This window comes from Miniopterus natalensis, chromosome 8, assembly GCF_054644295.1.
Source record: "Miniopterus natalensis isolate mMinNat1 chromosome 8, mMinNat1.hap1, whole genome shotgun sequence".
In the NCBI taxonomy this organism is placed as follows: Eukaryota; Metazoa; Chordata; class Mammalia; order Chiroptera; family Miniopteridae; genus Miniopterus; species Miniopterus natalensis.
In genome coordinates this window covers 2,314,812-2,339,250 of record NC_142088.1, presented here as the reverse complement: position 1 = coordinate 2,339,250, position 24,439 = coordinate 2,314,812, and the positions used below count along the sequence as shown (strand labels likewise).

General features: G+C 57.7%; 1 protein-coding gene across 1 annotated transcript in view; it reads right to left on the bottom strand.

The window, feature by feature from the left end:
- The window catches only part of DRC11 (dynein regulatory complex subunit 11), a 70,952-nt gene that overhangs the window by 5,026 nt on the left and 41,487 nt on the right, over window positions 1-24,439 (bottom strand). The window contains exons 9-16 of the mRNA XM_016220483.2: window positions 22,955-23,030; window positions 19,283-19,389; window positions 19,052-19,153; window positions 17,571-17,626; window positions 15,861-15,943; window positions 13,914-14,021; window positions 10,143-10,342; window positions 1,890-1,976 (exon numbers count right to left, since the gene is read on the bottom strand). Coding sequence (XP_016075969.2) covers window positions 1,890-1,976; window positions 10,143-10,342; window positions 13,914-14,021; window positions 15,861-15,943; window positions 17,571-17,626; window positions 19,052-19,153; window positions 19,283-19,389; window positions 22,955-23,030 — 819 coding nt within the window. The remainder of the gene's footprint in view (window positions 1-1,889; window positions 1,977-10,142; window positions 10,343-13,913; window positions 14,022-15,860; window positions 15,944-17,570; window positions 17,627-19,051; window positions 19,154-19,282; window positions 19,390-22,954; window positions 23,031-24,439) is intronic.

Sequence of the window (24,439 nt, the reverse complement as noted above, 5' to 3'; positions counted from 1 at the left end):
TGGGTGACCGGAGGGCAGGCTTCCTGTCCTCACGCGGCCTCTGGAATTCGGATCTGGGAGGGGAGGAAGGAAGCACCTGGGGGACAGTCTAACACCTGGGCCCTCGCCCAGGACGGAAGCAGGGTGGGTTTCCACGCGCGGGGGGGCTGCTGGGACGGAGGGTTAGCCTGCGGGGCTCCGCGCTCCCCCGAGCTGCTCTGACGGGGAACCTGAGGCTTCCTCTGCTGGCCGCAGGGCCCAGGACAGACCCAGGTCCAGGACCTCGTGTCTGAGAAATGCTGGTGACACGGTGGTGCCGCTTCTGCCCCGGGGGCAGCTTGGAAATAGCGTGAACCTGCGGTGTCAGTGTCCTCTCAGCACTAATGGGGAGAGAGAAGGGAGGTGGGCCCAGGGAGGAAGAGCCATGGAAACAGACTGTCCATGAACCTGGCCTGGCACAGGGAGCCCAGAGGAAGCCCGGGGAGGTGGGGGACGCCGGGTGAGGAGCCGGCACGGGGACACCCAGGCTCCGTCCTGGCCAGTTTTGCTCTCAGTTCAGGGGCATCTGAGCTCATGAATTACAGTGGGAATGTTGGGCCAAGACCCCACCTCTCGCCTTCCCTGGAGTGGCCTGCAGACCCCCTGCATCGACTGCACCTGGTGTCCGGCCCTGTGTGTCCCCCACACCAGGTGGGGAGACAGAATAAATGTCCGATGGGGCTGCAACCGCTGACAGCGAGAGGGGCTCGTGGGAGAGAACGTGAGGGGAGCTTCATGGACCTGGGGCTGTTCTCTCTGAAACTCTTTAGTGAAAAAATGAAGGAAGTGGAGGCTCAGAGAGGTTAAGCTACTTGCTTAAGGACACACAGCCAGCTAAGGTGAACGGCAGAGCAGGCCAGGCACCCCCTTTCCCTGAGTCCCCACCGTCCACAGCCTTCCAGCTCCCGGGGCTGCCGTCCAGTGGGAACCAAGTGGCCCTTGCCCAGGAATGAGACGAAGCTTCCAGTGCCATCGGGTGTGTGACTCGGACTGCACACCGCCGGGCACTTCTCTTTAGGTTTACTCTCGGGGTTCCCGGGAACTCCCGCCCCCAGTTTGCCTCTCTGTGGACTTTCCCCCCCACGTAGCGACTTCGCCAGCAGAGGGCGCTCACCGCTGGGCTCGCAGGTGAAACCCGTGTGCTCTCAAGTTTCTAGAATGACAGGGCCAAGGGGGCTCCTGGGGGGAAGGGGAAGGAGCGATGGAGCCTCCGGCCTTCCTCCAAATCACCTCCACCTGCTCCCAGGGACGGGCAAGGCACCAGGGCCCAGGGCGGCTAAAACCCTTATGGGGCGTTTCATCGGGCATTCGCCGGTGACCACGGTTTGCTTTGGTGTAAACTGACGTGGAACAACAATCACAGGGGTCTGCAATTTATTTTCAACCGGTGGGAACTTTGCTGGTGATTTGTGGGGGGAAGTGTGGGGGTGGGGCCGCTGACGGGAGAGAAAAGCTGGAAGGAAGCAATTGAAAGGGGGCTCCCGGGCCCAGGCTCGCTCCCAGTTCCACCGAGGGCCTTTGTTCATACACGTCGGGCCTCTGCTATTTACGATGACTCAATAGGAAGTCCCAATAATAACTCCTGTGTGTGCCATTCGCCCCGACGGCGGAACAGAGCCCTCTAAACCGCCTCCAAGTCAGGTGTTGGGGCTTCGGCTCACCCCCCCCCACAGCCCTTCATTTTCTTCTAAATGACACCCCGTAAAATCAGCCCACGGGACCCTCTCAGACACCCCGGGAGAGGGCTGCCCCTCGCTTCCTGCCTCCCCTGAAAAGGCAAGACCTTCTCGGAAAGGGGGGACAGCGCTGCTCGGGGGCCCCCCTCGGAGGAAAGAAAAGCCCAGGCTGAGGAGCGATGGAGGAGCCCTCACCATCTTTTCCGCGTTGGGTACTTTTTTGTAGAAGGTTTTTTCCGTGTCTTCGATCCACACCACGGACGGCTGGAGCTGTCGGGCCACCTGCGAGGGGAAGGAAGAGCCTCGGTTGAAACGCTTTTCCGTCTTGGGGGCAGGCTTGGTGCGCAGGGACGGCGGGACTCCAGGGCTCCCTGCGTGGGCTCTCGGGGGCGGCGGGGCCTGGGGGGGGGCCACTGCCTGCGCACGATGGTCCCCTCTCTCCCTGGAGGACGGGGGCACCTCGAGGGTCCTGACCCACTTTACGGGCAGGGCACGCTCGACATCTGCGCCTTCTGTTCTAGAAACACAGCCTCCACTCCGGCTGGCTCGAAATGAGCCAACAAATAGCTTTCCGCTGCCAGTGACTGGGGAAGCCGAGCCTCGGGCTTGGGTTTTAACTACAGCCTGCCCGGCGCCCAGGTTCCCCGGGTCTGCTCATGGGGAGAGAGCCCTTTCAGCCCAGGCCCTGCGAGGCCGTTCGCTCGGCTCATTTGGCAGTCCCCTTGTGGCTGAGGTCCTGCCTGGAAGGTGACTCCGAGCCCCTTCAGGGCCAGCGCGGGGACTTTCGGGGCTGGTGGATAATTGCCACACACCTAACAGTCTCTTCAAAGAGCCCCTGGGATAGCGAAATTCGGGCAGTTTTGCTAGTTTGTGCTCTGTGAGGACAGTGACGGGTAAAAGCCGTCCAGCCGCAGCAGGTGGTGCTGTGTGCTCCTATTTACGTTTCCTTAAGCATCGCGGAGGAGGCAGCTGGTTTTAAACCAGGAGAGGCGGTGAATCAGCGATGGGAAGCACCAGGAACACTGGCCGGTCCGTTTCCCAGCACCTGGAGGGAGCGGAGCAGACTGTGCACGACCAGGGACCAGCTGGGTGTCAGCGGGTCCCCGTGCCCGTCCGACACCCGGCGGGCCGCGTTCACAGCCCCCACGCAGACGTTCAGAGAGGAAGCAGCACCAGCCACCCGCTGTTTGCTGGGCACTGTGTTTCAGAACCAGAGCCAGGGCGCTAAGGATTCAGAATTGCATGTTTTCCCCCAGGCCCGAGGGGGCGGCACGCGCTATGCAGCTACGGAGCCACAGGCACCGGCCGGGCCACAGGCCTCGCGGGGGGTCTCACGGCCACGCTCAGGGCAGCTCAGACCCCGCGCTTCCTCCTCTGCAAGTCCTTCACCCTCCCTGCTTCCCGACGGAACAGGTGCCATTACTACCAACCGCCTACGGACGGGGCAGCCGAGGCTCAGGCATCAAGCGGCCTGTCCACGGTGTGCCAGTGTGGGGACCAGGCGTGGCTGCCCGGCTCCGCTGGGATCTGAGCGTGACGGGCTCCGCCGGCCACACAAGGCGCGCGGGATGGAGGCCGCCAGGTGAGCGTGCCCGGCGCAGGCCAAGAGGAGCCCTGAACGCCGGCCCCCAGGGGAAGCCCCTCCCTCCAGGGTGAGCTTGGAGGGAGGGGGCTCATTGTCCTCGCCCCAGGACGAACCGGCGGACAGAGGGCTGCTGACTCAGGCGAGGGACGGGGCCGTCTGCGGAAGCACCAGGCGGCAGGCTGAGCTGGGAAACGCTGCCAGGAACTCGGTCCTCTCCCTGTGACTGCAAAGCTGTGCTCATCAGTAAAACCCTGAGTCCACATCAGACCGTCCCAGAGCCTTCACCCCTGCACGGGGCTGCCTGCCCGGCGTCTCCCGTCCTTACAGACCGACCGACGCCGACGGCACGCCCGGGCGGTGCCTCCTGCCCTGCTCCGCGCCCGCTCGCCCGCTGTGAAATGTGTCCCCCAGCATCACCCCGCGTCTGTTGCTCCGGGCCTTGTGCCTGAGATTTGGGCGGCTCCCGCCTTCTCCTGAGATCAAGCGGCGCAGAGGGGGGAGGCCTGGGCTCGAGCGGTCTTTCCCTCAGAGCGACGGCGGACGCCACGCTGCTGGGTCCGAGGGCCCAGTGTCCTGACACGTGTCACCGACGTGCCGCCCGAGGTCCTGTTTCCCCTCCGGCCCTGAGAACTCGGGTCTGTTCTCCACTCTGCTCCTCGGCGAGTATTAACAACAAAAAAACGCTGCCAATTTGTCAGTGAAAAATGGTATCCTTTGCTCTCTTAATTTTCGTGCAGCAATGACAAGGCTTCATTGAAATTACCCACAGAGAGCTGAGGTCATGGACAATTGGGTGTAATTAATGCGTAATTAGACTTTTCAGGTCACGGGGGTCGTTTCCTGGAGCTGCCACCAGGGGGCTCTTCAGTCCCATCAAATGTCACGACAGGCTCCCGATCGGGTCCCTTCAGCAGCAAGCTCCAGCTTCCACCGACGTCGGCCTTTTCAGGACCTGGGAAGTTTTATGAAAGAATTAAAGACGCCTTCACCCACGTCGGCTTCATGGGCTTGACCTTCTGTCTTCTCCAAAGCAACACTCCCAGGCGCTCAGCATCAGAGCGACGTTCCCTGGGGCTGGGATATGACAGCTCAGCAGTGAAAATCCGTTTGTATTTGCCCAGACGACCCTTGCAGGCTTCGGAAGTTCTTTCTGAAAGGGTCCTATTCTGCTTAGAAAAACCTAGAAAAAACCGGCTGCTTTTTTCAGGGGTTGTGTACCAGCTTCCCAAACTGGGAAGGACGGCCCACCCATCCATCCACCTTCCTCCCCGCGGAGCCCACCTGCTGCTGCTCAACTCTGCTGTGAACCTAAAACTGCTCTAAAATATAATGTCTGGGGGAAGAAAACCCCGAGGTCTGAATGCTCTGTGTGCCCCCTGCCTCCGCCCGAAACTGCACGACACCGCGCACGGTGACCAGGCTCCCTGACAGCCCAGCGGCTCGGGACCTGCGCCACCAGCCCTCCCTCCCTTCATTCTACACCCGGCGATGCCCCTCGGGGGCTAAATCCCGCTCCTCTCCCCTCCCCCCACTGAGCAGCCCTGGGTTCTGGGTCAGGTGTAGGTCTTTGCTTCGTTTTCTTACTGAATTTCACCTTGTAAAGGTGGGGCTAACATGTTTATTACATTTATTATACATCTGCGTGTCTGTTTTAAAAAAATCACCCACGAATCACAACGCTGCCTTTGTTCAGGTTACTAGCCTGGAGTGGAGGTCTCCCAGCCCGGCTCCTGGCCCAGATGTTGAAATCAGCACATCTGGGTGGGAGCCCCGGGGGCGGCACCGAGGCCGGAGCAGCGTCACAGCCTCCCTGTGTCCAGACCAGCAGGCCACGGGGCCTGGATTGACACTGGCTGGGCGGCGTCCTTAGCCCGTTCTCCCAGGGAGGACGTCTCCAAGGTCCGAAACACAGGGTTAGATGTTCTGCTCTGGCCTCTTTCCCTGGGCTCCACGGGTCCACCCTGGCCTTCTCGGGATGGCCTAGAGGGTCAGGGAGAAGGGATGCTGGAGAGGGGAGCTCAGGAAGAAGTGGAGCCCTGCCCGAGTGCTCCAACAGGACGCAGTGGCTTCCAGTTCCCTCCCCTTCTCAGGCTAAAATGTCCCCAGCTGACACTTGGACCCAGACCCAGGAGTGTCACCATGAGAGGACAGCTCCCCAGGGCAGGGCTCAGGGAGCCTCCACTCCCCTAGAGGTCAGTTGGGGCCAGGTAATGGTGGTAGAGACAGACCTGGGCTTAAATCCAGATGCTAGGCCTTATGTTCCTTCGTATTTTCTTGTCAAGTTAAGCACTGTGAGCCTTGTTTTCTTGTTTATAAATGGGCACATTAATCCCTGCCTCGTCAGGGATTTGCTCCAAAGGAAAGGGAATGTGTGCGTACAACTCCTTGGTGTGTGCTGACTCCTGGCCAGGGGTCGAGGTCAGTCCTTCCTGCCCATCCAGCCCCTGATTTACTGTTGCACAAACCCGAGGAGGCCAAGGCCTGCTGAGCGGTGGCCTCGCCTTGGTAACTTCTTTAGTACATGAAATACGTATTAAACATCAATTTATCACAACCCTTAAAAGGTTAGATGGCTGTATTTCTAACATTTCTTCACTGAAGAGATGTATTTCTTTTCCACACACAGAGAGAATTCTGACTAAGTTGTTCAGTAGAAGAGGGAATTCTAAATAACAGCAAACACATTTCTTAACAACCCAAGTTGTTAGTCCATTAAAGTTATTGTGTGTGAAGTGAAGGAACCCTCCAGAAACATTGAAAACAAAATGGATTTGAGTCTGTGGTTGTGAAACAAACCAGAGACTAGTCTTCCCAGTGTGTTTGCATGTGTGCGGGGTGCTGGGCGTGAGGCAAGGCCACCAATCAGAAGTGAACTTCTGAACAGTCTCCTAACTGTTGCCACCTCCACTCTCCAGACATTAATTCAGTCACAGGAAATCTTTACAAGAAGATAGAATGTCACCAGCCTTCAGCTATTCCTCCTTCTCCAGCAGATGTCACAGATCCACATGGGCTACCCTCAAGCCACGGCCCCCGTGCCACGGCTCACATGACACAGGAATGCACCCATGGCACCTCCTGCCAGGGATTTACCAGCTTTCTTTGGATTAATTAAAAGCAAATACCTCTCTGCAATGCGGATAGCTGGTCTGTCACTCATGCCAAGATGCTGCGTCCTCACTGCACAAGGTTTTTAATTGAATGACTCCCACATCTGGGCCCCTGGGTCTTTCATTAATCAGCTATACACACAGTAGAGGTGAAGCTTAATGAGGTGTGTGTCAGGCATTCTGACACGGAGTGGCCTTGGTGGATAAGTGTGCCGTTTCACATTTTGAAAATTTGACACGTAGCATTTTGTGGTCTGCATAATGTCAGTTTGCAGCGATTGTAAAACATGCCAGCATAGCTTATCAGATATCCAGGGAAAAAAAACCAAATACCTCTCAGCAGCAGAAACAATTTCCTGAGCATGAGGACACCATGATCATGGCATGGGCTGTCCTAGAATCTCCCCAGGAGCATTGAGGCATCTGGGGGAGGACAGGCTTCATTCAGCCCGACTTCAGTGAGAGGCTGGATAACGCACTTAAGAAACCGGGAGGCTCTGGATGCAGACTGAGGGCTCACGTGAATTCTATATCCAGCAAAACTATCCTTTGAAAATGGAGGTGATATAAGGACATTTTATTTAATGACCACCAAGAAAATTTCTTGCCAGCAGACCTGCACTAAAATAAATATGGAAGGAAGTTCTGCAGCTGAAAGGGAAATCACACCCAGTGGGAAGCTGGAGCAACAGAAAGGAATAAAGAATACTGAAAATGGGAAATAGGTGGCTAAGGGTAAAATACTAATTTTTCCCCATTAAATTCTTTAAAGACAAATGACTAATACAAAGATAATAATGCTCTATTATGGCATTTATAACATTTCTAGATGTGAAACATATGATAAAAATACAAAGGATTATACTGTTGTAAGGTTTCATATTTTATGTAAAATAGAACGTTATTCACCCTACGTAGACTGTGATAAATTAAAAAGGGCTATTGTCATCCATAGAGCAAGCACTAAAAAATAAGACAGAGGCATTGCTGACGTGTGTGGCTGCACAACTGCTGTGCCGTACACCTGGCACTAATACAAAATAATGTTGAATGCAAACTATAACTGAAAGCCAGAATTTTTTTAAAAAGAAAGTGGCATTACTAGAAAGACAATGGAGGAATTCAAATAAGATACTAAAAAGTACTGAGTTACTCAAAAGAAGGCAGGAAAAGAAGAAACAGAAGGAAAAAAATGGGAAATGGGATAAATGGAGAACAAACAGCAAAGCGTCAGACCTAAGCCACCCGGGAGCACTAGACCTAAGCCACCCGGAGCGGCTGCACCTCTGTACCGAGCAAATGCTCCGCGTCTCAGCCGGAGCAAGAGGCAAGACGCAACCGTCCGCGAGAAGTGCAGCCACTCTAACGACGCTGAGCACGAAGGAGGACAGAGGAAGCCAGGTGGCTCTGGTCAGATCAGACCAGGTATCCGTCCTTCAAGACAAGGAGTGTTGCCAGAGGCAAAGGGGACACCTCCTAATGACAAAACAACCCAGCAGGAAGACGCGACAGTCCCAAACGTGGTGCACCTCACCACAGGGCTTCGACATCCGCCGGGCAAAACCCGACAGCTACGGGGAGAAAGGGAGGGTTCCCCAACCCTAGCTGGAGCTTCAACACCCTCTCTCAGTGGTCGATGGGACAAGTGAACAACAACCAATGTGAGGAAATGGAAAAGCAAGTGACGGAGGGAACACCTGCAATATGTTATGTCCGACAAAGGACTTGGATCCACACCACAGACAACTCGGAGGAACCACGAGGCCAACGGTCCAGTGGACACTGGCCAATGACTTGGAAGACGTTTTGGGAAAGAAGTCATACGAGGGGCCCCAAAGCGCACGAAGACGGTGGTCACGCAGTTACGCGCACTTTTCGAGGCTGGCACCTCAAACGTCCACGTGAGATCTGCGCGTTTTACTGCATGTAAATTTTACCTTGATAAAAACAGCGCGAGAGGGTGAAGACGAGAAGGGCCTCGGCTTGAATCCGGCTTGGCCACTGCCCTTGGTGGCCTTGGGCAAGCTGTGTCACCCTTCAGAGCCCCAGTTTCTCTCTCTGTAAAACGGGGGTGACGAATCCCTCACATAACAACACAGAGGTGGGAGCACCTACCCCGCTCGAGGCGCTCTGTGCACAGCTCGGTGGTCTGTCTCGACTCCCACCCACCTTCCCCTTCCCCTTTCCCGCCTCCCTCCAGTCCTCTCTCCTTGGATCCTTCTGGACCAGCAAGGGAAGGAAGGAGGCCGGGGAACGTCCTTCCTCGACGCCCTCACTTCCGCACTGTGGCCGTGGGGGTGATGGGGCAGGAACCGCTTCTGTGAGCCACTGTGTACGGTGACAATCGCCCGTGTCTTAGCGCCCCCCGAGCGCCGATGCGCGGCCAACGTCCAGCCCCAAGCCCAGGATGGCTCTTGCTGCGCGTAAGCCTTTCCATAGTAAAGCTGCTTTACGGGCCTGCCGGCCACTGAAAATAAATTGAACAGCATGAAGTCAACCTTGAGGTGCTCGACCAAATAAAAATAAAATCCTGTGACGTTTTAATATTATATATAAATATTCTGTATCAGAATGCTTTAAAAGTTGGTAATCCTTGTGTGTATACATGTGTGTTGCCTGTCCGTCTATCCATGTATGTATCTATGTATCTATGTATCTATCTATGTATCTATCTATGTATCTATGTATCTATGTATGTATGTATCTATCTATGTATCTATCTATGTATCTATGTATCTATCTATGTATCTATGTATCTATGTATGTATCTATGTATCTATGTATCTATGTACCTATCTATGTATCTATCTATGTATCTATGTATCTATGTATCTATGTATGTATCTATGTATCTATCTATGTATCTATGTATCTATGTATGTATCTATGTATCTATGTATCTATGTATCTATGTATCTATCTATGTATCTATCTATGTATCTATCTATGTATCTATGTATCTATGTATGTATGTATCTATCTATGTATCTATCTATCTACCTACCTATCATCTATCATCTATGTGCCTATCATTTGTCATCTATCTAACAATCATCCATCCACCCATCGACCTGTATTTCTGTCTGTCATCACCATCATCAGCTACAGACAAACGACATCAGAGAACCGTGGGTTTCAGGGCCGAGAGCACCTCCCCCCGTTCGGCGCGGCTCGTTCGTTTTGGGGGGATAACACGCAGACCCGGGGCAGTGCAGAGCTCATCTGAGATCTCGGAGCCGAGGGGGCGCGGACCCCCCAGGACACCCCATCCGCCGGCCTGCGCTGCGGCCGAGCGCGGGCGTGACTGCGGCTGCCCGGCTCCCTCGGGCCCCCCGCTGCCCGTGTGAGGCGCTGACGCGCAGAAAGCTCCGGGCCTGGGAGACTCCTGCGCGTGGGAAAGGGCCCCAAATGCAAGTGTCGGTGCCTTTGCCGGAGGGAGAAGTAATTTCCAACGGGAGGTGCGAGCGTTTCGGAGAGGACTCCAGTGGCACAGGGAGGCAACCGGCACAGTGAGCGTCCGCGCCGAGGAAGGCGCTGCCTCTCGGGCCGCACGCTCAGCGGGCACGCTGACCGAGGCGTCTGCGGGCGGACAGGGCGCGGCGGGGACGCGGGGGTGCTTTCGTCAGCCCAGCCCGAGGAAGTTCCCCGCCAGGGCCAGTGCCGGTCCGCTTGAGGAGACAAAGGCCGGGGTTTGAAAATGTGACTTGAAAGGGGGAGGCGAACGGGCGCCGAGGAAGGAGGAGCGGGAAGTACCTTGAGGACCAGGTGCACCATCATCTTCAGGCCGCTCTTGCCCGGGTACTTGCCCGCAATGTTGGCCGCCGTCAGGTTGAAGAGGTTGGCGCCCGTCTCGCTGCAGATGGCGTGGACCAGCATTTTCTTCCCCACGCCCGACGGCCCGGCCAGCAGCAGCGACTTAACCAGAGGCGCGTTCTCGCGCACGGCCTCCGAACCTGCAAGAGGCAGAGCCCCAGGCCCCGCGTCGCGCGGTGAGTCGCGGCTCTCAGGCTGGGGGTCCCCGAGGCCACGGCTCCACGCCTGACCCCCGTTTCTGCGGCTGTGATGGATGCATCGAAGGCATTTCTAACCAGAGGCACGCCTGCCACCTCTGCTGGCCCTGAGACGCTTTGATTTGTAGTCGGGGCTCCAGGTGGAGCCCAGGGGTCTCCTTGGGCATCCGACATGTTGTTCCTCTGCCACCCCCCCCTCAGACTTTCCCCCAAACTCATAATTTTAAAGCACATTCCTGCAGTGACTTACCTCTGGCAATTTTCGGGGAGGGGGGGATGGGGTGGGGTTTCTCTGCTTGTCAGCAGCTGCAACACATTTGAAAACCTGGGAGGAGGCTGTGGGGACGGGCGGGGGGACCACTGACAAGCGGCCATGAGCGATTCCTGGGAGACCAGGGGAAGCCCAGGGTGCAGAGGCCGGAGCCGGACGTCTTTCTTCTGCCTGGTTTCCCGCCTGTTGGTGGGGGCGAGTCGACCGGGATGACCGTGTGTCACGCAGAGGTCCATCCACGCCACGTGCCCCCGCCACACGGTCCATCTCCTTCGGGCCCAGAGGGGGACCCCAGCTGGAGCACCTCCCACCGTCCTGGGCACCAGGGGAGCCACGGGCCCCACGTGATCGATTCCACAGTGAGAGGAGCTGCGTCCCGGGAAGGGCCGAGGTGGAGACGGCGGCCTCTCCGGCTGGCTTTTGGGCAAACGCTGGGCACTTTCTGAGCAGCTCTAAATGCATCAGCATCATAATAACTATCGTGTTGTTCTTGTTTTCTGTCTTTTCCTGGGTAACTGAAAAGCTATTGGGAATCTACCGAATCGCTAGACACAGTTTCTGTGGTCAACTGACCTGCTCCACGCAAACTTGGAAACAGTTGTGAGACGTACTCTTTAAAATGAAATTAAACGGCCTGGCCAGTGTGGCTCAGTGGTCGAGTCCCGCTGGTTCCAAGGGGTCGCTGGTCTGATTCCCGGTCGGGGCACCTGCCCAGGCTGAGGGCTCGGACCCCAGTGGGGGGCGTACAGAAGGCACCCAATGGGTGATGTTTCTCACCAATGTTTCTCTGCTTTCCTCTCTCTCTCTCGAAAAGTCAATAAAGACATATTTTAAAAACATGGAATTAACAGGCGTGCCTTATCTGTGGTGAGTGAGGGGTGAAGGGGACCCTGCCCTCCACCAGGAAGCGAGGTGCCCACTCGCTGGGTCTTCTCAGCAGCTGGGCCTAAGGGCTGCTTGGGTCCTGGTCCCTGCTGGCGGCCTCCAGGCTTCCAATGTGAAAAGGGTCAGGAATTGCTGGAAACAACTTATTAAACCCGAGTGGACGTGACTCGAATGGAAGGCAAATAGTGCTAAGATCTGTGAGAGCCACAGAAGAGTCCAGAGAGAAACTAAATTTAACTTGGTGGAGGCCGGGTGGGGGTGGCTCAGGCAGACTTCCAGGAGGAGGTGGTCCAGGAAGCAAAGGCCGAACTGGGAGACCTAGTGAAGGGGGCGAGTGGGGAGATTCGGGGGGGACAGGCCTGGCGAGGGGAGTGAGGCAGGCGCTGGGGGGCGGCAGGGAATCTGATTGGTGCCGTGTTAGGGGCAACGGGAGGTGGGGACAGAGACTGACGCCGGCTGCGGGGGTCCCGGGATGTGGTCGGGGTGGCGGATTAGCCAAGGGTGCTGGCTGAGGCCAGGGGTGGGGAGAAGTTCCTGGGAGGGGTGGAGGGAGAGGCGAGAGCTGAGGACAGAATCTGGGGAGGGGCCAGGAGGAGGGAGGGGACAAGGTGGGGGAGACCCAGGAGGAGGTTCACATTTACTCCGGGGCAGTGACTTTCCAGGAGGAAGGGGTGGCCCCCAGGGTTGCTGAGAGAGGTAAGAGGGTGGCCTGGGCCTCGCTGATCAGCCCGGGGCAGGGGCAGGGGGTTGACGGGCCATGTCTGCCACGGTGTCCTCGGCTCTTCCTGACTATCTTGACTTTCAGTGGCAGTTTCAAAAAATACAGAGAATTACTGAGAGACAGAGTGAATTTCCAGGCTCTTCAAGTTTTGGACGGTTAGCGTCCCAGGGCCGGCGTCCCACGTGACAAGCCGCCTCGGCTGCTTCCTAAACCGGACTCCAGGCAGCTCGCTCGTCCGGAATAGCAGGTCCAACGTCCACCCGGCCAGCTTCTGCCGGGGCAGCGTCCGCTTGGACGACTTCTGCCGGGAGGCCACTCGATTCCTGTGAAACTCCTGGCTCTGCTCTGTGGGGACCCTCCTCCCTCCCTCCTCCCCCTCCTGCTCCAGGGGTCGGTGGCCTTTCCCGGAGGGAGGGTGGGTGCTGAGCAGATGCGCCCTGGGCCTTCCTTTATCCCCCCAGGGGGCTCTGAAAGCTCAGACCTGGCCCGGGAACCCAGATGAGGCTCCTGAGAGCCGGGGGGCAGCAGAGCCTGCGAGGGGGCCGGGCGTGCACGCCTGCGGCCCGAGTCCTCCGTGCCTCTGCCGGGTGCCGAGTCGGTTGGTCCTGGCAGCGGCGACCTGAATGATCCGGGCCAGCGGGCACATTCCTTTTTGTAACTGGAGGCTCTTTTAGATGCTGGAATGTAGATGAAACACTCGGAAGGCAGAGGCGAACACATTTCTCTCTCGGCCTTGGTTGTACACTGCTCACACGGACACACACGGGCACACAGACACACATGGACATGCACACACACAGAGACACAGACATGCACACACATGGACACGCATACACACGCACACACACGGGCACGCACACACACACGGACATGAACACACACAGACACACACACACATGAACACACACACACGGACACACACACACATGGACAGACACACACAGGCCATGAGAACAACCGTTGGCCAGCTCTGGGGTCCGGCGAGCCCAGCCACCCGAAGGGGCTCCAGGCTCCCCACTGACAGGAGGGTCCGGGCAGGCTGCTTCCCGAGCATCTTCCCTGTCACTCTCAGGCATCTTGGGAAGGACATCGGTCTCTGTCCCCAGGAGCCGAGGACACGCACACCCTCCCCTTTGTCAGGAGTTTCCCTAATGTCTTGCCAGCTCTTGGTGTCTGGGCTCCAGTGCCGCCCGTGACACTGTGGGGACATTTGAGGACCAGCCTATTTATTTTGTTTCGTGGACCCACAGATATTAAGCACTTTTTGTGCTGACCCTGGTATTGTCCGTCTGTTACACGTATTTCATCTCCATCGGCCCAAGTTCCAGCTGCTCTTAGCCTCAGGCCCCGTCTGACTCGATGCACTTTGCTCCCAGGCGCTCGCTCTGTTACCTCCCCAGACAGCTGCCCACGGGACCTTCCATCCACAGCGTGGAGCGGGGACTCCAACGGGATCCCCGGGGAGCCCCTTTCGGGGTGCTCTGGGATGCACCGGCGCGAGGGAACCACCCTCGCTCAAGCCTGGGGAGGCGAGTGAAGCCCCGATGCACACTGGTGACGACCAGGGAGTCACGGCCGAAGCCGGCGAGGGGTGTGCCGTGTCCGGAACGGGCCGGAGAGGGCGCGTGGGGCTTTACCTAGCGGCAGGATCCCGTACAGGGCGACCAGCTGGCGGACGTCGGACAGGGACGGCATGGGCTCTATGGACAGCCGGCGGAGAGTGGCCCCCAGGTAGCTGTACTCACCTGGGGAAAGGAAACGGGACAGATGAGTGGGCGCCGCAGTCTGGGCACGAGCGGGGCGCGTGGACGTTCACGCAGGAGGCCGATGGAACATTTCCGAGCAAATATAATCCTATGGGGGGGGGCGCAGTGTGAAGGACACACGTTTTCTCAGAGAAAGGCTCGAGGAAGAACTGTCCGATCGCGAAAGCAGACAGGTATGTTGACCGCGACAGTAACCTCTCCAGAGTGGAAAAAAATCACCTCTGACTACTGGGCTTGTGAGCAGGGACAAAGCTCTAACCAGGACACGTGCAGGCGACTGAAACGTGGCAGCTTTGTTTGATTTGTAGCCCAGGAGCTGCCGAATGACCTTCGCACAAACCGGCGGCCACGTGGAACCCGCCCGGGGACAGAGCACCTCTGAGTCCAAAATACACCCGTTGGGAAGGAGGGACACGAGTCCAAACATCTCTTTTGGAGGGTGATGTTCATTTACATTTTTAAAGGAACCCCAAAGGAGACGGAAATAGATCTTCACAGGCTTGACCAGAAGGCACCGGAGGGCGTAACTGGGCCGCGTCGTAACCCTGAAGCGTTATTTTCCGGCTAATCCGGGGGCGGTCACCTCGCAGACGAGCCTGGCCGGCCCCTCGGTGGAGACGATGGGCCCTGACGCGCTCACGGTGCCTCTGGATCTGCACCGGATCCGAAGTGAAAATACCAGACGACCGTTTCTCCCGGCTCTTTCCGGAACCGGTACGGATGCCGCCGAGCTTTTGATGTCACATGCGTGCGGCAGACACATCCGTGTGTGTCTATAAAAATACTGAAGAAATACCCTTCTGTGCGTACGAAACACTGGAAATACCGAAAGCTTTGGAGTCTCTTCCAACGCGGGGAAAACCGCAGTTAGAAGTCGTCCTGGATTGACGATTTGAATGAAAAGAGACTAAAAATAAATGACCGGCATGTCCGTGGGCCTGGACTGGGTTTTGGGTTGAAAAAGACAAACAGTTCTGCAGGACTTTATTAGGACGGCTGGTGGGATCGACTGGTAATTAGACGTTAGCGGACAGTATCGTATTCGCGTTAAATTTTCCGAGCGTGAGCATCCTCGGTGGCCATGCACTAGGATGCCCTTGTTCACTGCGGACGCGGGACAGTGACAATGACGTCCGCCTCAAGCGGAGGGATTGTGTAGAGTTTTAAGCTTTAACGGTGTTTTCAGATCATCAGGTTATTTTTTTTAAAATAAAGAAAAAGACATTAGTTGAAGATGGGGCCGGCAACCGTCCCCAACACCTTCCTCTGTGGCGGCCCCTCTGGAAGGGCCCCTCCCGTAAGGACCGAGTCATGGAAGTAGCCGGGGGGCATTTGTTTAAACGGGAATGCGGGGCCCTGGTCGGTGTGGCTCAGTGGTTGGAGCGTCGGTGCCCGGCCTGGTTGGGGTGCATGTGGGGGGCAACCAGTCAATGGGCCTCTCTCACATGGGTGTCTCTCTCTCTGTCCCCCTTCCACTCTCTCTGAAAAGCAATGGAAAAAATATCCTCAGGTGACAATTAAAAACAAAAACAACGTGAACGCAGGAACAGTTCTCCCTGACCCAGCCTGTACCAGAAAGAAAGCCCCGGGAACCTCGACAGCAGGTTCGAAAACCTGCTTCTGCCCCATCCGGGGAGAGAGCCGGACCCCTCGGTCCACAGCACAGAACGAACTCAAATCCATTCGAACCCGGCAGACTACACGCCGCTGTGGGCCAGCCCCGGGCGTGGACCACACACGGGGCAGATTTCCAGCTCCGGGAGCTCAGCACCCGGGATGGCGCGGGCCGCGGGCGGGCTCTCCTCCGGCGCGCCTTACCGATGTAGTCGGAGAGGTTGACCTTCAGAGCCTGGACCAGGAGCCCTTCCTGCACCAGTTCCTTGTACAGGGACTCGATGGTTCTGCGGAGGGAGCAGACGGGGGTTTCAGGGGCGCGGAGCCAGCGGCGTTTCCGCCATCGCCCCGTCTGCAGGGAACTCTAACCAGGCTCCGTGTCAGGGTACACCTGGGCACGTGCCCGCACACGGACTCTCAAGGCGCTTCTGCAACTTGGGGATATATTAGGCTTTTTAAAAACAATACGTCCACACGTCCACGTGTGCGCCTGATGTTTCCCGTGAATGGGGACGCTCCCCGGGGCCGCCCGCCCTTCCACCGGTCTGCGCAGCGGCTCGGGTAAGAATCAGAGGTCACCCAACAACTGAACACAATGGGCCGTTATTCCACGTTCGTTCAGTCAGCGCCTGCAGGCCGCGTGGGCCACGCATCCTACGCGACACTGACCTGCCTTTTAAGCCCCCAGCACGAGAGTGTAAAGGAAACCTGGGTAAAGGAGGCTTACGGGGGAAACGCTTCGAAATGAAAGGAACACCGTCCACGGCTCTGAGTGGGGTGGTTTTTTAGGAGGATATTATGCTTTTCCAGTGTTTGCAGATGTCAAAACCACTTCCCTGAGAGGTCCTTGGGCACGTAGCCAGCGCACGGGTAATTTATACTAATTGAGGAAAAATATGGAGGAACCACGCCCCTTGACGAATGAACCTCCCGGGGAAGTTGACAGGGGCCTGGCTTTGCAGGAACTCGGGCAGGTCAAGTTCAAACACTGTCTGGCATAGTCCTTCGAGATGTTCTGTCTTTTCCCTTTGCTTTCGAGGGGCCGTGCTCTTTGGCCCTGCCCGCGTCGTTCTTTAGACTGAGGGATTGTAAACAGGACCATATCTAAGCAGCAGCTTGGCCGTCCTGGGGTCCCGGGTAGTGCGGTTAAAAGAGGCTCCAGAATATCAGATTCAGGCCAAATACCGTTGGGATAAGTGCTAATTCAGTGACCCCAGTCTTTGATCGACTGGAATTTTATTCTACTAAATATATTGGAAATAGGGGGCCCTCAGCTGAGAATTAGGAAGTTTTAACTCCGACGGAACCTGGGATAACAGTACCTGACCTGTGCCGAGGAAACACCAGCTGCTGAGCAAGTTGCTTAATGTAACCATGTAACATGCATAAAATGGTAACGCAAAATGGAAGTGTCTCTAAAATAATCGAAACCATGTACGAAGAGGACACAAACCCCTATTTGGATCTCCCCGTGAAACAGGCTTTTGTTACAGGACACAGTTTCAACTTTGAAACTACCTTAAGCTATTGTAAAAATACCCGTTTAAGGTTTCCATTAATTTGATGAAGCAGACGTTTCTTACGGTATGTCCGTATTTCCTCACAAGTTGGGTCAGGATGATGTATTTTAAACAATTTCTTAGGAAGCCCATGAATTTTAAAATGTAAAGAAGGTCACAGGAGTTCAGAGGCAACGGGCCCACCTGTGCCTTCTGGGCCCACCTTCCTGGCGCATCTCCCAGTAGGTGCCGCTCTTTGTTCGGGACCCACAGGGGCTGGGCACTGTCCCCGGGACACCCAGGGAGGAGCTGGGGTGTGGAGAACCCACAGGGGCCTTTGCCGGGTGGGGGCTGACCGTGCTGTGCCCCATTCTCATCAGGGCACCCCCCCCCAACAACACAGGGCCCTCCTTACCTGTCAGGGGTCAGGTCTTTGTCTTTCCCCTTTTTACTTTTCTTCCCCTTATTTTTCTGGAAGAGAAAGGAAATGTCCAAGGGTTTAGGAAAAACAATTGACTCTAGAAATCAGCTAAGGGAGCCGGGGTCTGGAGGCGGCGGGGAGGCCGAGGTGAGAAGCTGGCCGCGGTGCGCGTAACCGTAAAGCAGGTGGGAAGCACGTTTCCATGGACATAGGGACTGGCCCGGAAGGTCCCCCGGCGCCCAGTGGACGCGTCCCTGGGTGGACAGAAAGTGAGGTCAGCACCGTGAAACTGCATGGGCCGCATTCCCATCAGCCCCGGGCACTGTGATGCGCTTCCCCGGGCTCGGGCACAGGATACGACAAGGGGTGAGAGTGCCGTGGGCACGGGCAAGCAAGCCACGGGTGTCTTTGGCGCCCAGTCACCTCTCTGCTAGCGTCCGGTCTGAAACCAGGAGCCTGCAGGGCCGGGCAGCTGTCCACCTCTGCTCCCCGAGGGCTCTGCCTTCGGGGACTCGCCGCAGCGGGGAAGGAGCAGGGGGCCTGGTCCTTTGTAACAGGGCTGCTGGCCTCTCCGCTCTGACGAGAACAGCCCTCCCGCGGGCAGGGCAGGACCCCTCCGCACAGGCACCAAGTGTCCCGGCCCCGTCTCTCTCCCTTTCCCAGCCCATCAGGCTCAGGCCCCCCCGGCCACCGGGATCCGAGCTGCACAGGGCTGGCCACCGGGCCCTTAAGGCTCCGCTCTCTCCCCTCCGTGCTAGTTCCTCATTCATTAGTTTGTTATTTTTATCGCAGCGTAATTTATGTACAGTTACGTCTATCCCCATGTAAATTAAGTTCTACATATCACTGTGTTCGCTTTTACGTGTAACCGTATAACCACACGCCACTCGACATACAGAATGTGTTCCCATCGCCCGAACTCCCTCCTCCCTCCTGCCTCCCAGGGGGTCTGTGGCCACGTCCCCGATGCCCCGGAGACCCGGGGCCTGCTCTCCTGCGTGGATCCTGCGCCGCAAAGCCTTTCACGCCTGGCTTCTTTCAGGCAGTATCACAGCGGCAAGACTCACGTGTGTGGCTGCAAGTAGCTACACTTCATGTTGTTGGGCTTTTTAAAGTTAATTTTTAAACTGTGGGATAACGGTAGGTTCACATGCAGTTGTAAGAAATCATACAGAGAGATCCCGGTGCCTTTGCCAGGCTGCTCCCGATGCCCACCGACGTCCTGCAGAACCGCCCGAGAAGGTCACCGCCTGGGCCTTCTCGTGTGGGCCCGGGCAATGCGACTCCACCGTGGTGAGGGGGTGAATCGCCCCGTCCCTGAGCCCGCAACCCGAGGGCTAACCGGTGAGACGGAAACTCAGGAAGGGAAGGCGGGCTCCCTGCGAGCAGCCGGGCAGCCGGGGCCCGCGGGGGCTCCTTCCCGCCGCGGGGCTCTGCCCTGGGCTCGCCCCTCCCCGCGCTCCCTCGCTACTCACATTTTTACCTCCTTTCTTCTTTCCCGGTTTGGTCGGAAGCTCCTTCTCTCTGTTCACAGCGAGTTTTAAGTTTTTCAGCTCCTGTCTCATCAGCTCATCCACCTACGTGAACACAAAACACGCCTCCTTTGGGCGACGCTGCGCCTCACGCGTGCCCAGCTCCGGCGGGTCGTGAGGACAACGCGGGCCGACCCGTGGCCGCCGTGACCCGCAGGGCTGGCGCGGCTCTACCTGCACGCGGATCTCCGACTCCAGCTCCTGCCGCTTCTCCTCCCGGATCATGTCCAGATCGTAGCCCTGGCAGAAGTTCCACGACTCGTCCCTTTTCTCCCACAGCTCTGTGCGCCCGGGGACCGAGGACCGCGGACCGAGGACCGAGGACCGAGGACAGAAGACAGGAAAGTGAGCGCTTCTTCCGACGCCAGGAGCAACCAGAGCGGCTCCCACAGTGGAAGACGCGCATCTACTTTCTAGCCTACGGCGCGGATTCTACGCCCGCTCGGGAAGGAAGGATCTGGGGCGGGGCGTGCGGGGTTCACGTGGCCTTCGCTTCGGCCTGCCAGGCAGGAGACGCAAATGCGTGTAACACCGACAATGTGAAGGAGCCGCTGATGCGAAAATATCAAATAGAGAGGGAGCCGCGAATAGCGTCTCTACGTGAGCGTTACCAAGTAAGAAACAATGTATCAGTTGTGGGTTTGCAACTGTTACCAAGTAAGAAACAATGTATCAGTTATGGGTTTGCAACTGTACAGTTGCGGGGGACTGTCTCACTGTTCAAATCGCTAACTGCTGGCCCGTGTGCTGCTTCTTCAGCTCAGCAGCCCCGGGCCGGGCCCGTTAAAGACAACGCTGAACACTCAGGTCCCGCTGCTTGCCCCCCGCGCCACGGCTGTCTGGCTGAGCTACTTTTTGGGGTGTTCGCGAGGTCACGCAGATTTACACTTCCTTCCTGCCTTGCCTGGCACTAGGGGGGTGGTGAGAGGAACATGCCCCTGGAGAAAATAAGGCGAATCTCGCGTCACTGGCATAGGTGGGAATCAAGCTCATTTCTCGGGAGCTGTGCCGAGGGGCAGGTCACTGGGGCCCCAGCGGTGGGACGGGGTGCGTGCGTGTCTCCCACGGGAGATGAGATTGTCAGTTTGGGAAAGGACGTCTCCTCCTGGAATCCACATTCAGAATGTGATGGAAGCCGCTGGGACCTGCAGCCACCACCCGGCGTGGCCGCCCGCGGGGAACTCACTATTGGGCGGTGATTCCCGCCAACTGGGGAGGGCAACTGAAGGCCCGGGGCCGGGAGGAGGCTTCCCCACCTCCGACAATGGCTGGGGCCTGGGAGGACGGGTCATGCAGCCTGGGTGGCAGGCGGTGCTGTGAGCGAAGGGGACAGGGGGCTGTCAGCCCCGGGCTCCCCTGTGAGCAGGGCCTGGGGATCCTGAGACTGACCGGGTCTGTGGTCCCTGATGCGGCTGATGGAGAAGGAAGGGGTGGAGCTTAGATGGACACAGAGAGGACAGTCACGGTCACAGAGAGGAACCCACGTCTGGGTGCTCCCTGGATGGATTTACCCAAATCGGGAAGCAATGCGTTTAATAATGAAAGGAACCCGTCAGCCAAGGGGAGAGCTGGCGGGGTCGTGGGGAAGAAGGAGCCTCGTGCGCTGCTGGGGGGAGGGCGACGGGCGGCCACTGCGGAGACAGCGCGGAGGGTCCTCAGAGAATTAAAAATGGAGCTGCCTACGACCCAGCGATCCCACGTCTGGATATGTATCCGAAGAACACAGGACACTAATTCCGAAGAATATATGCGCGCCCACGGTCACCGCAGCGTTGTTTACCAGAGCCACGGTACGGGGCCGCCCAGGTGCCCACCAGCAGCCGAGGGGAAAACGCGGTGCTGCACATACACCGTGGATATCGCTCGGGCGGAACAGGGACGGAACCTTAGCGTTGGCGACAAGGCGGCCCGGGCGGGCCGGAGGGCATCATGCCAAGTGAGACGCGTCAGCCGAGAAAGGCAAATACCGTAGGATTTCGCTCCTGTGTGGAGTCTAACGAACAGAATAAATGAGCAAACAGCCTGGAAACCGCCTCAGAGACGCAGAGCGCGGCTGCCGGTCGCCGGAGGGGGGCTGCGGGCTGGGAGAGGGAGGTGGGGGGTTCAGAAGCGCCAAATAGTCACGGGGCGTAAAGTACAGCGCAGGGAATACGGTCAGTGACACCGTGATGACCACGGACGGGGCCAGGTGGGGAAAAACCAAAACAAATAAAGAGAAGAAAGGCGCGCAGCCTTGCGCAGAAAGGACCCCCGCCGCGGTCACGGGTGTAACTGCAGCGGCGCCTGCGGCCGGCGCCCGGCCTCGCCTCCAGGCCCGTCGCAGGGCGTCTTTCCCCGAGTCTGTGCCTCTCCCACACGCGTCTGTGCCCGGCTCTCCTCAATCCCTTCAGGTCTCTCGTGGACGTTGGTAAATGCGGGGAGCTATTCAGGGCCCCCCGCCCCGCTCGCCCCGCGGCAGAGAACGCACCTTCTCCCCGACTGGAAAGCAGGCCGGGCTCAGGGGAGGGCCCCAGCCCCGTGAGTAAGAGGCTGATGTCTGATTTGAAAGGGAAAACCTTCGCGTTTTCAGAAGACGTCTAAGACGAGGCAGCCATTTCCTTATGTTTCCGAAGACCTGGCAGGTTGGGCGGGACACGCCCCCAGTCCGACAGGGAAAGGGTGCCGCTCCTGCTCCGCAGGGGCCACTGTGCGGGGGGGCGTTTATTTTCTTATTTATTTAGCTTTAATGGAAACAGATATTACACAAAAGGCACCGAGAGTCTCAAGAGCTTTCCCGGGGCCGTCAGTGGGTTAAAAGTCTCGGCTTCCCGCAGAAACACAAGATTTCCCCCAAATTAATGTTTGCTTCCATCGAAACAATGCATGCACATCGTATTAAACAAAGTCAGGGAGCATTAAGGATTATAATGGAAACTGTCCCACTCGTCTGCCTCCGGTGACACTGCCTGATGACATTCACGCCCACGTTCATTCGTTCATTAGAAAACGCACTGAAAAGATTCAGATGTATTTGTGAGTCTGATTTCTTCATGTTGCCTAATTTATAAAGACTTCATTCATAAAGTGTTAAATTCACGACTCCACGGAGCCCGGTGGCCAGCCAGGCGCTGCTCTGAGGCCCATAGCGGGGACGGGCTTCCTGCCGCACGAGACGGCGGAGCAACGTGGGGGTCAGACGGAGGAAGCGAAGCCGGGCCGGGTGGGCAAGGCCGCAGGGACAAGCTTCCCAGGCAAGGGGAACAGAAAGCGCGAGGCCCTGTCCACACAGGACCAGGGTCAGAGGCGGCGCCCACGGGACCGACCCCACTGCAGGTCCCACTGCACTTCCCAGGGGTCCCCAGGCGGCGCGAGCGACCGGAGTCCCCGAGGCGGGTCGTGCTGTGCTGGGGGTGTCCTGAGGGTGGACAGGACCCGAGGGAATGGGATGACTGTGCTCGTGAACCGCGTGGAGACGTGGGCCCGGCTGTGGCTGAGCTAACCACCCGCATGAGCTGCAGGAACCGCATCACCTGCGGGTGCAGCCTGTCTAACGGGGTTGAAATGTCTGCTGTCCGGGTGGCGTTGCTTTTCTTAAACCACCCAGGACACGCCTTCCCTCCATCACCGGCAGGGGAATGGAGGTGTTGGGGGTTCGAAGCAGAACAGAGGTTTAGGGGATCCCTCACCCCGCCTGCGTCCTGCCGTCTCACCCACGATAGGCCTTGAAGGCACCAGAGGGATTTTAAGACAGAGACGGAGTCCTGGCTCCGAGCTGCGTGCTCGCGGCCTCTCCGGAGGCCGGGGCTCGGCCAGGGGCCTGCCGGGGACAGTGACACCGCGGTTGCCCCGCTCGTTCCCCAGACTGACCTTTGTACGTGCGGTTTCCCTTCTCCACGGTGGGGAGGAAGGCGCTGGGCGACATCTTCCAGGGCTCCTCTTCATCCTGACGGGGCAGAGTAACGTCCCTGGGACGTGCGGACACGGCGCCTGCCGAGGCTGGGCCGCGAGCCCGCGCCCTTCCTGCCCGCCGCCTGCCCCCCTCGGCGGGCCCCGCACCCACCACGCCCCTCCCTGAGGGGGGCCCGAGGTCGCCTGGAACCCCGCCCGGGACCCCTCGTCCCGCCTTCCCACCCACTCGCCCCCAGGCCCCTCTCCAGGCCGCTCCTGCTGTGCACACTTTGTCACGTCTCGGGGACTCACGGAGCTTCCCACCTTCTACCTGTGTGATATCTGGAAGGGTGCTTTCCAATTACAGAGGTTAGTGCAAATATTCAGATAATCCTGCCGGGGTTTTTTGTTTAATATGAGGTCTTTCCTAAGTTTCCTGACTGTACGTAGGGGGCTGGCGACTGGTAGGGACTAAGTGTTGTAAAATACCCAACTGAAATCACAGCTCGGCCCCCGGGGCTCGGGCCGGTGAGTCAGTGTCTGTGCATGTTACAGAGACGTTCCCTCTCCCGGCCTCACCCTTGCACCGGGACTGTAACGATGCCTTTTTTCTACAGGTCAAAGTACCAAATCGCACACCCGGATCTGACTAGCTGGCCTCCGGGGTGCTCCCAGGCCCTTTGGGGTTGATTCTAGGAGACTTTCCAAAGTCCACGGGGAAGAAAATCCCATCTCTGAGAAGTGTCCCCATATAATTTAAATATTCCAGTTTTTATTAGCGACGGCCACTTATTCTTTTAATAACCACACTGCCGCTTTGGAGGCCTGTGTTTCAGGACTAAATTCATTTCTGAGCATCCTGCAGGGCCCACCCGTCCTTTACAGCCACATCGTCAGTGCCGACGGGCCCACACGTCGCTTTCCGTCCCCAGCTGTTCGTGGCCAAGCGCCTCTTCCGTAGCTAGTTAGCGAAACGCCTTCACTCCGCACAGGCGGGTGGCGCCGCGGGCGCTTTCCGTGTTTATGGAACGAGATTCGCTAACAGCGGGTTTTCCACCGGAGCGCGGAGGGGAGATGCCGAGGGTGACGCGAAACGCCTCCGGCTGCCCTTGTGCTCGGGCGCCGCTTAAAAACTCTCTTACCAAGGAGAGTTACAAAATTAGCTTCATCGGGCGAGACAGCTTTTTTGGGGATATGATGGAACAATGCACAACTTTTGGGAGGCAGGCAAATTAGCAGGGCAGTAGGTGGTCTCACGAGATGGGGTCCCTGGAGGTACTCAGAGGGTTTACTGGGAACAGCACCCACGGGGGGGGAGGGAGCAGCTGTTGCACAATCACAGGGCGCCCAGGGGCTGACCAGCGGGTGAGGGGCTGGGCCTTCGCACCCTAACGTGACTGTCCTGGGGGGAGGGTAACCTCACACGGGTCAGCTGCCTGAGACCGGGAGCTCAGGACGTTCTGG